Genomic DNA, 16,310 nt, shown 5'->3' on the forward strand with positions numbered 1-16,310 from the left:
CATCCGACAGAATGGGAGAAAACATCTGCAAATCATATATCTGAGAAGGAATTAATATCCAGAATATATAAACTATTCCTAAAACTCAACAACAAAAACAAACCACCCAATTCAAATAGACATTTCTCCAAAGAAAATACACAACTGGCCAATAAGCACATGAAAAGATGTCTAACAACACTGATTATTATGGAAATGCAAATCAAAACTATAACGAGATATCTCACACCCATTAGGATGGCTACTATCAAAAAAACAGAAAATAAGTAGTGGCAAGGATGTGGAGAAATTGGAACCCTTTTGCACTGTTGGTGAAATTGTAAAATGGTGGAACCACAATGAAAACAATATGGTGGTTCCTCAAAAGATTAAAAATAGAACTTACGTATGATCCATCAACCCCACTTATAGGTATATAGCCAAAGGAATTGCAATAAGGGTATCAAAAAAATATCTGCACACCCATGTTCATAGCAGCATTATCCACAATAGCCAGGAGGTGGAAACAACCCAAATCTCCATGGAGGGACGAAGAGATAAACAAAATGTGGTATATACATACAGTGGAATATTATTCAGCCTTAAAAAGGGGGGAGGGGGCAGCCCCGTGGCGTAGTGGTTAAGTTTAGCACGTTCCGTTTCAGTGGCCTGGGTTCACGGGTTTGGATCCCTGGCGCGGACCTACACCACTCATCAGCCAGGCTGTGGTGGCGACCCACATGCAAAATAGAGGAAGATGGGCCATAGATGTTAGTTCAGGGTGAATCTTCCTCAAGCAAAAAGAGGAAGATTGGTGACAGACGTTAGCTCAGGGCGATTCTTCTTCAGAAAAAAATAAATTGTATTTAAAAGAAAAGAAAGAAGAGAAAATCCTGTCACAAGCTACAACATGGATGAACCAAAGGGACATTATGCTAAGTGAAATAAGCCAATCACATAAATACAAATACTGTATGATACCTCTTATATGAGGTATCTAAAGTAATCAAATTTATGGAAACAGAAAGTAAAATGGTGGTTACCAGGGGCTGGGATACGTTCTGAGAAATGTTTTGTTAGCTGACTTCATTGTTGTGCCATCATAGAGTGTACTTACACAAACCTACTACACTTAGGCTACATAGTACTAATCTTATGGGACCACTGTTGTATATGCGGTCCATCATTGACTGAAACGTCATTATGCAGTGCATGACTGTATACTTAATACTTCTGAACTGTACATTTAAAAATGGTTAACACAATAAAAATTATGTTTTTTATAATTAAAAATGTTTTTAACAACAAAAACAAAAGGACACACACTGTGTGGCCCTAAGGGTGTTTTTCAAGTATATATTTTTCACAACTTTACATTATGTCTCAAACCATTTTTTTTTTCTTTTCTTTTTTTTTTTTTTTATTGATGTTTTAATGGTTTCTAACATTGTGAAATTTTGGGTTGTACATTTTTGTTTGTCCATCACCACATATATGACTCCCTTCACCCCTTGTGCCCACCCCGCACCCCCACTGCCCTGGTAACCACAGTCCAGTTTTCTCTGTCCATGTGTTGGTTTATATTCCACATATGAGTGAGATCATACAGTGTCTGTCTTTCTCTTTCTGGCTTATTTCACTTAACATAATACGCTCCAGGCCCATCCATGTTGTTGCAAATGGGACGATTTTGTCTTTTTTTATGGCTGAGTAGTATTCCATTGTATATATATACCACATTTTCTTAATCCAATCGTCAGTCGAGGGACACTTAGGTTGCTTCCACTTCTTGGCTATGGTGAATAATGCTGCAATAAACATAGGGGTGCATAAGCCTCTTTGGATTGTTGATTTCAGGTTCGTTGGATAGATTCCCAGTAGTAGAATGGCTGGATCATAGGGCATCTCTATTTTTAATTCTTTGAGGAATCTCCATACCGTTTTCCATAGAGGCTGCACCAATTTGCATTCCCACCAGCTGTGTATGATGTCTCAAACCATTTTTTAAACAATACTCTGTCAAAATTGCCAATATTAAAGCTTTCTCTATACAGCAGTATGATGTGAGAATAGCAAACTCTCTATATACACTTTAAAATTCTTATTGAGTAAAAGCTAGAAAAGATATTTTTGTTTCTTTTGTGTTTTCAAATCATGTGCTACAGGTGAGAGAGAAATAATTCACTTCTTACAATTTTCCAATATAATAAAATATCCCAGTAATTGGTTAACAACAAAAAAAGAGTATTTGATTAATAAAATTCTGGCTAAAACCACTATAAATGGGCAAGTTATAAGTGAATTTTTAAAATCTGAACTCAAAAACATTCATTATTCAGTTATCAAACTCCCCTAGTTGAGCTAAGTGTGAAAATAACAGAAGTCATAGGGGACTGTGTCTACGAGATTTCCACAGTGCGCTACATGGTAAATTGATTAAAAAAAAAAAAATGTTTCATTGGGATATGTGCAAGTGTCTTGTAATCGTACTTATGAAGGAGTTAGCAAAAATCGTATTTGTATTAGACTCGTATCTTAATCATTTTTTAACAGAACTCTTGGGGGCTTTGGACAGAGGGGATATGCTAAATGAAGCTTTTGTTGGCCTCTCTTTAGCCCCTCAAAGAGAAGACACATTTCCAGATAACCTCCCTCCCTTTTGTTCAGTCCATAGACATATTATTCAACAAAGAACACTGAATGTCTCTTCTAATAGGTAAGACATATTGAACTGAGCAAATTGCTCCATAAAGGAAGAGTATTTAGTAGTAAACAATTTAAATATTCCTTGTTTAAATGCAAACTAATAGTTAAGCAAGGATATTTCAAAATGTCAAAAAAAAATGTGCATTTTCTCATCACTGGACTTTGCAGTAGTTAGGTCATGCAAGAACAGGCATGATAGAGGCAGAATTGAATGTAAACAGAATATTGTTAGAATGAATGTTATTCCAGGCCAAAATGAAATTACTATACCATATTGAATTCTATTTATATTATGTTGTTAAATTTTAGGATTGTTAGATTATTACATTATTAGATTATTAAAACAGTATTAATTTTGAGAATATTCAACTCAGCTGCTGTAGTATGAAAGCAGCCATAGATAATACACACATGTATGAGAGTGGCAGTGTTACAATAAAACTTGATGTATAAACACAGGCAGCAGGTGGACTTTGGCCCTTGGTCTGTAGTTTACATACCTGCTCTTGAGGATCCCAACTATATGCAATAATTGTGAAGAGGCCACATTTTTCATATATATTGTATATGATATATGAATATATGGTATGCTATGTGAAATATATAATATATATTGATTGATATGAAATTATATGATAGATATAAAATATCTATCAATTATATATACTTATAATATCCTTGAGAAAAATGCTTCAAATTACATAGATTAATAGTAAAGAAAGGGGCAGGATTTCCAGGAATGGCAGAGTTTAGAGGTCAGCAAATCCTTTCCCCAGGAAACCATTATAAAACTGGACAAAAACTACCATTTCAGGGCTCTAGAAATCAAATAGAGGCAAACAACAAATTGAGAAGCCTTTATTCACAAAAAACTGCTGAACTTTTAGTAATAAAGTGGAAATTTGTGATGTTCTAGGGCTGCTCCCCTCCTCCCACGACCCCCAAGCTAGTTCAGCCTTGTAGTTCTGCTACGGTAGGACAGGCTATGAAAACCAACAGCTGACTTGATTTGGAGCTTAAGAGTGGAAAAACCCTGCCCAGCAGCATTGTCAATAAAAATAGCAAATTCACTGTCAACAGAAAAAGTAACAAATTTGACAGGAAATGAACAGGGAAAGTCATAATTCTACTAGCCTGCTTAGGTCAAGTGACAGAATAGCAAACTAGCCAGAAATTTAACAGGGAGATTCTGGAAATCAGAGAACCAAAGAGGGGCTAATTAAACTCTCTACACATTCCTGACGGAGTAGGATGATCTCTCATTTTTTGGCTCTCTTTGGTCTTGCAGGACCCTTAATTTTCCCCTTTTGCTTCTTCCCCCTTCACGCCCAATTGCCAAAAGGTGCCTCTCCCTTTTTGCCTTTTATAACCTACCCATCTAGCCGACCCAGAAGCTATGCATTTAAAAAACTGCCCCTTCAAATTGCATGGTGCTTTTAAGCCCTTTCAGTGTAGTCCACGCTCTGATCTACAAGAACACCAGGAGTTGGAGAGATCATGCACTGGGATTTGGGGTTTTTTTCCATTTTATTTACAATTATTTTGAAGTTTGGACTTTCTTGGTCTTTAAGTCAGGCCGAAGGTATGGTTTGCATGTAGTTTTGTTTCTCCCTTTATTATGTTCTGTCTTATTTATAAAGGAAGTTTTGTGAGGTGGAAAGGAAGGCAGCCACTTATTACCTTCAGCTACCTGGCAGTCTTACCTCTTTATTTACTTTTTTTAAAAACAACTTTACTGAGGTATAATTTACATGTACCATAAAATTCACCCATTGTAAGTGTACAATTCAATGATGTATGGTAAATTTATAAAGTTGTGCAACTACCACCACAGTGTGGTTTTAGAACATTCCCATCACCCTAAATAGTTCCTTTGTGCCAATATACAGTCAATTCCCATTCACACCTATAGCCCGAGCCAATCATTGGTCTGCTTTCTGTCTCTAGAGAAATTTTATATAAATGAAATCATACGATCTGGAAATTTCATATAAATGGAGTTATATAATGTGTCGTCTTTTGTGTCAGGCTTCTTTCACTTAGCATTATGTTTCTGAGGTTCATACATGTTGTAACATGTAGTTTATTCCTTTTTAATTGCTGAATAGTATCCCATTGTATGGTTATACCACATTTTGTTTTTCCACTTACCAGCTGGTGGATATTTGAATTATTTCCAATATTTGGCTATTATGAATAATGTTGCTATAAATATTCACATATAAGTCTTTGAGTGGACATATGTTTTCATTTCCCTTGGGTAGCTATCTAGGAGTGACATTGCTGGATCATATTGTAAGTTTATATTTATCTTGTTAGTTGTAAGAAAATGCCAAATTGTTTTTCCAAAGTAACTATAACATTTTACATACCCAGCAGCAATATATGAGGGCTCCAGTTTCTCAACACTCACCTATGGTTGGTGTTGTCAGTCTTTTCAATTATAACCATTCTACTGGGTGTAGAGTGGAGTCTCATTATGATTTTAATTTGCATTTTCCCAATGATTAATGATGTTGAGCACTTTTACATGATTATTAGCCATTAATATATCTTCTTTGGTGAAATATCTCTTCAAAACTTTCATCCATTTTTAATTGGGTTGTCTTTTTATTGAATTATAATATTTCTTTATATATTCTGAATATAAGTCCTTATTAGATATATGATTTGCAAATATTTTCTCCTAGTCTGTGGCTTGCCCTTTCATTTTCCTAACAGTGTCTGTTGAAGTGCAAAAGTGTCAATTTTTGGTGAAGCCCAATTTACCTATTTTTTTCTTATATTGATTCTGCTTTTTGTGTTGTACATAAGAAATCTTTTTCTAATCTAAGGACAAAAATTTCTCTTATGTTTTCTTCTAGAAAGCGCTTACATTTCAGTCCATTTTGAGTTAATTTTTATGTATGATGTGATATAAGGGTCTAAACTTATTATTTTGTACATGGAAATCCAATTTTCCTGGCACCACTTGTTGAAAAGGCTACTTTCCCCCAATGAATTGCCTTTGTACCTCTGTCAAAAATCAATTGACCATAATTGTAAAGGTTTATTTCTGGATTTGCCATTCTGTTCCAATGGTCTATATAAGTATTCTTACACCAACAGGTGTCTAGACTTTGCTACACTGAGGGTTCCAATGCACAAGAATCTCACAAAATACATAGCAATACTACAGAAATAAACAGGAAAAAGATGATAGTTACACACAGAGTTACTTCAAAAAAAACAGAAAATGAAAAGCAATATACATTAATTGAGGAAATTCTCCCCCTGAAAACAATCATGAAGTAGAAGAAAACTGTGCAACAACACTCCAAGCAGAATTGAATATACTAAAACAAGCAACTGGGTACATGGAAACCCACCCTGAATTAGAAAGACAAAAACTAAGAGAAAGAAAAAGGGAGTGGAGGAAGCAGGAGGGGAGAGAGGTAGTTCATCAAACTCAAGAAAGAAAAGGAAGAAAAAGACAATATTATCTTAGAAATGAAAAATAAATTACAAGGCACCCAAATGAGAGTAAACTCAAATTAAAATTTAATAAAAGGCACTGAAAATGGCAGAAAACAAGAATGAAAAGCAGATATAGAAATAAATTTTAAAAAGTCAGGGAGAAAGTAAGGGAATGGGAGATAAGGCAAAGAAATAGCAGTTGTACAATTTGACTTCTTGAAGAAGAAAAATAAAACAATGAAACAGAATTAATATTTAAAACTATAATCCAGGAAAACATTTCAGAAATAAAATTTTTTAAAAAAAGACTTGGATGTACATATTGAAAGATCATACTAGGTGCCTGAGAAAAATTATATTAGAACTATCAGCTCTAAGACATATCCTAACAAAACTCTTAGATTTCAATGATTAATTTTAAAAAACTTCAAGGCCTCCCAGTAAAAAAGATCAAAAGCAGAAGAATTAAACTAGCATCAACCTTTCAAAAATAAAATACAAGGTAAGGCAAAAGTGGAGCTGCAGTTTTTAAAAACTTCATGAAAAGAAGTGTGAACCAAGGATTTTATATCCATTGAGGCTCTCCTTCAAGTATCAAGGCTAAAGAAAAACTGTTTTCATGAACCCTTTTTGAGGAATGTACTCCAGGAAGAGCTTCATCCAACCATGAGATGACTGGGAAACTTCAGCAAAAGGACTGATTGTAAACATTTTAATACATATAAATGTAGATAGAAGATGAAAATGGGGTTATGGGGAGATGAATGTGGAAGACTCATGTACAGATAGTGTATGCTGTGATTAAGTAGTAACAATACAACAAAAAAAAATGGGAGGAAAACAGAGAGTGAAAGAGAAAAGTAGAATAAGCTCAGTGATTGTGGAGGCATGGGTGGGAGTCGAAAGATGCCAATAAACACTGATATATCGGGTAACAAAAAGTTAAGAAAAGAAGAGACTAAGGGTATTAGTACAAAGATAACCACTAAAACAAAACTATAAACCTTCCTAAATACCATTTTAAAAAGTAAATTAGAGCAAAGGAAACACACACCTCAGAAAAAACATAAGCAAATACAGCCAAATTCACATAATTATAAAATATTCAGACACTCTTGAGACCAAGAATATCAGTCATATCAATTAATATAAGTGGACTTACCTCATCAATAAGAAAGGTTTTCAATTTGCTCACAAACCAAAAATCCAGCTATGTACTGTATACAAGAAATACATCTAAAATAAATTGATTCAGAAAGGCTAAAAATAAAGAGATAGGAAAAGGTATTCCAGGCAAAGGAAAATAAGAAACCAACAGCAGAAATCCCGGTTACAGAGAGAATAGAATTCAAGCATCAAAGTATTATGTATTGACAAAGAAATGCTAACATCCAAATTTCACAAAAAAGATATAACACAAATATGTAGGCACCAAATAACACAGAAACCACCCCTATGAAGGAAAATCTACAAGAAATGCAAGAAGACACAGACACTTATAACAGTAAGTAAATTATAACAATAAGGAGAAAGAATACTTAAACAACATAATCAGTAATGTAGATATAATGGATATTTATCAACTTCTACACTCTGATAATAGAGAATAAATTTGCTTCCCGAGAACCTCTGGAATATTCACACAAAAATTTATCATATGTTAGGTGCCAAAAAAGTATCACTAAGCTCCATAACGAAGAGCTATTGCAAACACTCTCTGATCACAATGCAATACAACTAGAAGTGTTTAATAACAAGAAACAAAATGACCTTCTCCTAGAAATTTTACCACATTCTATCAAACAATTCTTGAGTAAAAGAGGAAAATACAACATGAAATTTCTAAAAATAATTATAATGAAAACGCTACATATCAGAATCTATGGGATATATTTAAAGTAATGATCAGAGGAAAAGTGATAGCACTAAACACTTTTATCAGAGAAAATGAAAGAATAAAATAAATGAACTAATTCCAACTCAAAAAATCTTAAAAAAAATAACAAGAAACTATAAACTAAGTCAAAAGGAAAGAAATAATAAATATAAAAGCAGAAATTAATGACGCAGAGCAGAGGTTGGGAAACTTTCCTAAATGTCTAGAGGGTAAATATTTTAGGCTTGTGGGCCATATGTTCTCTGCTGCAACTACTCAACTCTGTTGTAGCACAAAAGCAGCTGTTTGCAATACATAAGTGCATGGACATGGCTATGGTCCGATAAAACTTTATTTACAAAAAACAGGTAACTAGCCAACAGGCCATAGTTTACTGACTCCTAAGGTAGAAGTTAAAAAAAAACTATAGACCTAATTAAGACACCAAATCTGGATGTGTTTGAAAAAATTAAGAAAATAGACCAACTTGATCAAGAAAAAAGGAGAAAGCATACATATACGATAAGAAATGGCAGAAGGAGGGAGCAATTAACCATTGTAACAAAATTTTTTTTTTAATCGTAAGAGACCACTTTGCATATTTCTATGCAAATAAATTTGAAAACAGAAAAAAATAGATAATTTCCTAGGTAAACAGAGATTGCTAAGCGTGGTCACCATTAGATTTAAAACTCTGAAGCAGACCAATTTCCATTAAAAAAAGTAGAAAGAGTTCTTAAGGAAGTACACTATGAGAAAGCAACAAGCTCATAGTTTGATAGGAGAATTCTACCAAGCCTTCAAAGATCAGATATTCCCAATGCTTTATGCTGAGAATACAAGGTTAGTTCAATGTTACCAAATCCATTAATATCATACATCCTATTAATAGATTTAAAGTTAATAAAACTCATATGATTATCTCTATAGATGCTGAAAAAAGCCTGTGACAAAATTCAACCCCCATTCTTGATAAAAACACTCAAGAAAATAGGAATTGGGGGACACATTCTTAACATAAGAATATACATACAGGGCCGGCCCTGTGGCTTGGTGGTTAAGTGCGCGCGCTGCGATGCTGGTGGCCCGGGTTCGGATCCCGGGTGCGCATCGAGGCACCACTTCTCCGTTCATCCTGAGGCCGAGTCCCGCATACAGCAACTAGAAGGATGTGCAGCTACGACATACAACTATCCACTGGGGCTTTGGGGGGAAAAAATAAAATAAATAAAATCTTTAAAAAAAAAAAAAAAAAAAAAAAAAAAAAAAAAAAAAATATACATACAACTTAGTCCTAATGCCAGTATCTTATTTAATGGGGAATCACTACGGGCATTTCCACTAAGACCAGAAACAAGGCAAGAATGCCCACTATCTCTGCTAATATTCAACACTGTGCTAGAGGTATTAGCCAGTACAATTAGATAAATCAACAAGAGCAAAGGTTGGCAAACTATGGCCCACAGGCCAAATCCTGCTGCCTGTTTTTATAAATAAAGTTTTATTAGAACATAGCCATGCCCATTCATTTATTTACTGTCTGTGGTTTGGTAGTTGAGACTGTATGGCCCTCAAAGCCTAAAATATTTACTATCTGGCCCTTTGCAGAAGTTTGCCGATCCTTGAACTAGAGGCACAAGAACTGGTAAGGAAATCAATATGACAGAATAACTGAAAAGCCCTTAGGGAATCAATGATGAAACAAAATATTTCAAAAATGAGGAAGGTTGAAGGAAGTACAATTAACATACAGGAATCAATAGCCTTCATATACACAAACAATAACCAGTTAGAGGTCATAATGGTAAAGGAAAACCCCATTGATAATATCAGCGAAGAATATTAAATACTTAGAAATAAACTGAATCACAAATATGCAAAATCTACATGAGGGAAACTTTAAAACACTATGAAAGACATAAAAATAGACTTTAACAAATGGAAAGACATCCCCTCTTCCAGGATAGGATGACTCAACACTGTAAAGATACCAATTCTCCCTAAATTAACTTATAAATTTAATATAATCGCAATAAAAATACCAACATACTATTTTATGGCGTTAGACTAGTTGATATTAAAGTTCACACAGAAAAACAAACATACAGAAATATCCAGGAAAACACTAAAAAAAAAAAAACAACGGGGGGGGAACTAGTCCTACCAGATATTAAAACATACTAACTATAAAGTCTTATAACACTGTCATATTTGTAATTTTATTCTCATGTGATTATTAGATTAATATCTGCTTCCTCACTAACCTATAAACTCCAAGAAAGTGGGAACCACCATGACTGTCTTAGACATTAAAATTTTTCCAAACCCTACCACAATGCCTGGTGCATAGTTGGCACATAGCAGGCCTACTGCTCTCTTGGAGCTCTCACTCAGGTGTGTGTGGAAGAGGAACGATATAGATAAGAAACAAGCAAAAATATATACGTAATGGGGGCCAGCCCAGCGGCACAGTGGTTAAGTGCGCGCTCTGCTTCGGCGTCCTGGGGTTCGCAGGTTCGGATCGCCGCTATGCAAGCGCTGCTTGTCAAGCCATGCTGTGGTGGCATCCCATATAAAGTAGAGGAAGATGGGCACGGATGTTAGCCCAGGGCTAATATTCCTCAGCAAAAAGAGGAGAATTGGCATCGGATGTTAGCTCAGCGCTGGTCTTCCTCACAAAAAAAAAATACATAAGTAAAAGTCATTCAATTAATAATAAGTAGTAGGAAAAAAATACAAAGAAATGGTGATCAGGGAAATCCTCACTAAAAAGGTAGTATCTGAGTTAAGACCTGACTGACAAGGAGCCATGTATGTGACGACGTGGTACACAGACACAGTATTCCAGGGAGAAGAAATTGCTCTTGCAAAGCCCTAGGGAGGAAACAAGTTTGGGAGGTTTGAGTAACAGAAAGCAATATAGCTAAACTGTAAAGGGGGATGCAGGATGATAAATTATTGAGGGCTTCTGCAGGCCATGCTAGGGTGGATAGTCTTTGTTCCAACTGCAGTGAGAAGCCACTAATAGGATATTAGAGTGTGTGGTAGGCAGAATAATGGCCTCCCAAAGATGTCCATGTCCTGATCTCCAGAATTTGTGAATATGTTTTATTACATGGCAAAGGGGAATTAATGTAGCAGATGGAATTAAGGTTGCTAATCATCTGACTTCAAAATAGGGAGATTATCCTGGATTATCTAAATGGGCCTAATGTAATATTTAAAGGTGGAAGAGGGTCCCTAAATGTGGAAGAGGGAGGCAGAAGAGTCAGTGTCAGAGTGATTCACTGTGAGAAGGACTCAACCTGTCATTGCTAGCTTTGAAAATGGAGGAAGGGGGCCATGAGCCAAGTAATGCAGGTGGCTTCTAGAAGCTCAAAAAGGCAAGGAAATAGATTCTTCTCTAGAACCTGCAGAAAGGAATTCACCCTGTTTAAGCCATTAAATTTGTGGTAATTTATTAGTGCAGCAAGGGAAAAGTAGTACAAAGTGTTAGGATGTGGTCTACATTTTTAATAGATCACTTTGAATAACTGGGCTGACTTGATAGGCAAACCTGCCTTGACGTCAGAGGAAGTTTTAATGTGAAGTCTGTTTCTCCACTTCACTGTCTGAATGCTGGGGCACAGTGCTCAATTTCAACATGAGAACTGCAGTTGGGGAAATTTAGCTATCCAAAGATACTTGAAGTGTTTGTTTTAATTTCTCTTTCAGTAGAAGTCTAACCAGAGACAAGAAAAAAAGAGTCTACAAGAGTTCAGTAACGTCTCAGCCTCTAGAAGAGAGAGAGGCAGCGAGAATAAGATGGCAGCATGGCCCAGAGCCTGGGCCCACTCACCAGTGGTTAAGGGTGTGTCTGCTTTTGTATCCACAGCATCCAAACTAGTACCAGCCACAGAGTGAGCATTCAACAAATATTTCATCCATGAATGAATGAATGAGCCATAAAATATCAGCTACCTTTAGAAAATGTTCTCAATTTTAAATCTTTCCCATCGACTATTTACATTCTTTATATGCTTACAAATCAGTGAACAAAATTTTAATTTCTGGGTAGTCTATGGCAAAATTAATAAAGTGAATTAATGTGAACTAAATAAAATGCAGAAACGAACTAAAAACTGGTTTTGAATAGACTGTACTGTGCTTCACTGTATCAACAAACTTACTAGAATGTAAACTGTATGAGGGTAGAGATGTTTGTCTTTTCTTTTTCTATTATTCACTGCTACATCCTGCAGGACTTAGAAAAGTACCTGGCATGCTTAATAAATATTTATTGAATATATAAGAGTTATTTTTATAATACAAGGATATTTAGGATATCAGAATATATAGCTGGTAATAAGTATGTAAAGGAGACATTTTAGGTATACAAAAGAATCAGGCACTGTCAAATTAAAGCAGTTACAACATCTAGGACATAAATGAGTTTTTTTTTTTTAATCACCATTATGTGAATGGACTGAGACTTGATATGTCATTAATAGTATTATTCAAATAGTTGGGTTTTTTTTTTTTTTCAATTTTTTTTTTTTTTTTTTTTTTTTGTGAGGGAGATCAGCCCTGAGCTAACATCCGTGCTAAACCTCCTCTTTTTGCTGAGGAAGACCAGCTCTGAGCTAACATCTGTTGCCAATCCTCCTCCTATTTTTCTTCCCCAAAGCCCCAGTAGATAGTTGTATGTCATAGTTGCACAACCTTCTAGTTGCTGTATGTGAGACGCGGCCTCAGCATGGCCGGAGAAGCAGTGTGTCAGTGCGCGCCCGGGATCCGAACCCGGGGCACCAGTAGCGGAGTGCGAGCACTTAACCGCTATGCCACCGGGCCGGCCTACGGTTTTCATATTTTTGATGTGGCTGACTCAGACAACCATTATTCAAATGGTTCGAATTAGCAATTTAAAAAGTTACACAACTCAAAGAAAAAGCAGTTTAGAAGGAAAAAAAAAATCATGCAGGGTGAGAAGGGCAATGATAAAGAAAATAAATGATCCTAGAACTAAACTAAAAATACTTAACTTTAGATTTGGTACTGCCCTAAATGTATTGTATTTCAAATAAGTCAACTTCTCTGGTTACCTCAATTTTCCCATTTGTATAAGTTTATCCCCTTCGAGGCCTAAAATTTTTTATTGTAGAGCATTAATAAACCTTATATTTGAGCAAATTTATCTACTTTTATATTTACTGTCATAAATTAATTACAATACTGGTTAGCTTCCTGCTATTTATTATAACTGAATTCATACCTAAGAAACTCCAAATGAAATACTATCCTGTTAAAAGTTATTAAATTTTGGTTTGGTTTTATTTGATTCATATCTAAGCAATTTTCCTTTAAGTTGGAATGAACAAAAAATACCCATCTATTCAGAATCCTTATGTGTGCCTACATACAATATAATTGATGAAAATTTTCAGTGTTTACAAAACAAAGAAAATTGTCAACAGAATGCCTGGTGGTAGACTTACCAGAAAAAAAATTTTACAGCCTATAATTCGTGAAGATTGGCTCAGAACAAACTGTCCCTGCCAACAGAAAATCTGACAATTATTCTGTTGTCTAATTTGGCTCAGCCTAAGTTGACCTTGTTTATTCATCTCAGTCTTTTAATTCTTGTTAACTTGGCATAAGAGGAGAACATATGGCATATGTCTAGGAAGTCCATTTCTGCATCTTAAACTGAAATAAATGTAGAATATACTGAGCATTTCCAGCGTGTTCAGCTATTAAGGTAGCTTATCATATATATATTAGATAGAACTGGTTAAGTTCATATTATCCCCACTAGGCATTTTATGTGTGCTGCCTATAAAACTAGAAAGCAAGTAGAGACATCTTTTTCTAAGCTTCAATACATGACTAAAACTGGCCAATTTTAAACATATTTCCAAAGAAGATAGATATTCTTAAGCTCTTTTAAACATAATAATTAAAGGGTATCAGCATTGACAACCTAAAGATGTTTACAGGTTTGTACTGAATCTCTAGCTATGTTTAAGAAAGCTGATAAAGATAATGTGAGAAAAATAATGGGAGCTAAAAAAGAAAAAAACGAATATTTCCATTTTCTCCCCAGCCTAATCTAGTCTCCAATAAATTTTCTTATTTTCGTTTTCTGATCCACTAAAGCTTATTGTGAAAGAGAGGTTATGTTTTATTGTGGCTTTAATAATGTCTCAAGAAAAGCTTGAGGAAATGAGCTGCTTTACAGATTCATGGCTCTCTTATGGAACTGCAGTTCTCCAGTACTAGAACTAGAAAAGCAAAAACCTTAGAAAATCGAAAACTCCAAAATTTATGTATTTTCAGGGGTAGTGTTTTGGTTTGGAATGTATTTTTTTATTAATTAAGTCAAATGAAAAACAAAAGTATAACTTCATGTACAAAGCCTTATTAATATTATAAATTTTGAAACCCTCAGCCTTTATTAATGGACTTCATGTGACATGTACTATTTGCATAGTACTTTTCTTCCACAAAGCTCAGATCATTCAAACTTCATAACTTTGCATTCAAAATACTGTAAAATTTCAGCTGTAGGGAGTCCTTATTACCTAGATATTCATTATCTAGGTAAGACTCTGTAGTTATGAGTTTACATAGAACAACAGTCTTCATAATGTGAAATATTTAAGAGTAAGCTAACTACTTGTAAACTTAGTCCCTACTCAAATATCCCTCCCCAATGAATACTAGCATTTATCTCCACCTATTAAGTGTTAGTTCATCAGTGCTTTCACTGATTGTCAGCTATGTAAACAACCAACACAGTAATACAAACACATTTCAAAACAACTGAAAATCTTGCACAAAAGAATATGTCGTGAATCTCAGGCAAAAACCACTGATAAATGAGGATATGGCACTTAGACCAATTAACTGATAAAAAGAAATTCCACAAGGATAACGAAATTAAAAGAATTACAAAATGAAATGAGTTTATTATCAAAGTATTACTAGAAGCCTCAAAAAAGTGAAGTCCTTGAATATTTCTTGAAAAAATAGCCCTCTTCATAATCATGTATGTTGTGAAAGTCACATGTGAAGTTAAAGATGTCATATCACGCTCTTAGACAATCTGGTCAGAAAAACCAGGACCACTCCCCCATCCGCCAAATCAAACTGATTTACTCTTTGTTCCTTCAAAGAACATGTGCAGAGTTGAAAGTGTATAAAATAAAATAAATTTTATTAATATAAGATATCTACATGTTTTTAACTTTTACTTTTTAGTCAAATTGTATTGTCACTATTTACTATGGTTTTCAATCCCATTTTAAAGGGATTCACTTTAAGGGGCTTTTTTTCCCCCCTGAAAGCAGTTATCCTCAGATATGGGCCTCCTGCAGCTATGTTAAAATATTTAAATGTACAGATTAAAAATAATGGAATGTTGGGGCCAGCCTGGTGGCTTAAGTGTGCGCACTCCGCTTTGGCAGCCCAGGGTTCGCAGGTTTGGATCCTGGGCGCACACCGATGCACCGCTTGTCAAGCCATGCTGTGGCAATGTCCCATATAAACTATAGGAAGATGGGCACAAATGTTAGCCCAGGGCCAATCTTCCTCAGGAAAAAAAGAGGAGGATTGGCATCAGATGTTAGATCAGGGCTAATCTTCCTCACAAAAAAATAAATAAATAAATAATGAACGTTGGTGCTGGCATCGTGGCGTAGTGGTTAAGTCCAGCACATTCCTCTTTGGCGGCCCAGGTTTGCAGGTTTGGATCCCAGATGCAGACCTACACCACTTGTCAGCCATGCTATGGTGACAACCCACATACAAAGTAGAGGAAGACTGGCCCGGATATTAGCTCAGGGCTAATCTTCCTCAAGCAAAACAAGACGAAGATTGGCAACAGATGTTAGCTCTGGGCAAATCTTCCTCAGCAAAAAAATAATAATAATAATGGAATGTATGCCATTGAGGACCAGGCAGAAATGTCTACATAACTTTACCGTTCTTCACTTTTCTTTGGGTCTATTTTTTATGTCTCTGCCACAGTCTTTGAATCTAGGTTCACATACCTTTCTGTGTCAAGAAAGACAGATTTTAAAAAGTAAAGAAATTAAAACTTTCAGAGACAGAATTGTGGAAAGCAGAAAATAACCTAAGAAAGATGGTGCCATTTACATACTCACAAAAAAAATATAACTAAATAATAGATGCTTTGGGTTTTGCTATTTCACATACAACTGAAAACAGAGCTGGACAGGGGTGCTGAATTGCATTCTGCAGATATGGCAGATCTCCAGGAAAATCATCTAAATGGGGCCTGAAACACCTGACA

At 35.2% G+C, this 16,310-nt stretch overlaps 1 protein-coding gene across 8 annotated transcripts in view; it reads left to right on the top strand.

Annotated features, from left to right (window-relative positions):
* WDPCP (WD repeat containing planar cell polarity effector) overlaps positions 1–16,310 on the top strand; it is a 380,072-nt gene that overhangs the window by 324,774 nt on the left and 38,988 nt on the right. The window contains exon 16 of one of the 8 annotated variants that reach the window (XM_087436670.1): positions 11,732–13,218. The exons of the other annotated variants lie outside the window; for them this stretch is intronic. Coding sequence (XP_087292796.1) covers positions 11,732–11,742 — 11 coding nt within the window. The 3' untranslated portion in view covers positions 11,743–13,218. Of the gene's footprint in view, positions 1–11,731; positions 13,219–16,310 lie in introns of those variants that run through there. 8 annotated transcript variants of the gene reach the window in all.

The sequence above is a fragment of the Ceratotherium simum genome, chromosome 11 (genome assembly GCF_057802395.1).
Source record: "Ceratotherium simum simum isolate JZ-2026a chromosome 11, ASM5780239v1, whole genome shotgun sequence".
Taxonomy (NCBI): domain Eukaryota; kingdom Metazoa; phylum Chordata; class Mammalia; order Perissodactyla; family Rhinocerotidae; genus Ceratotherium; species Ceratotherium simum.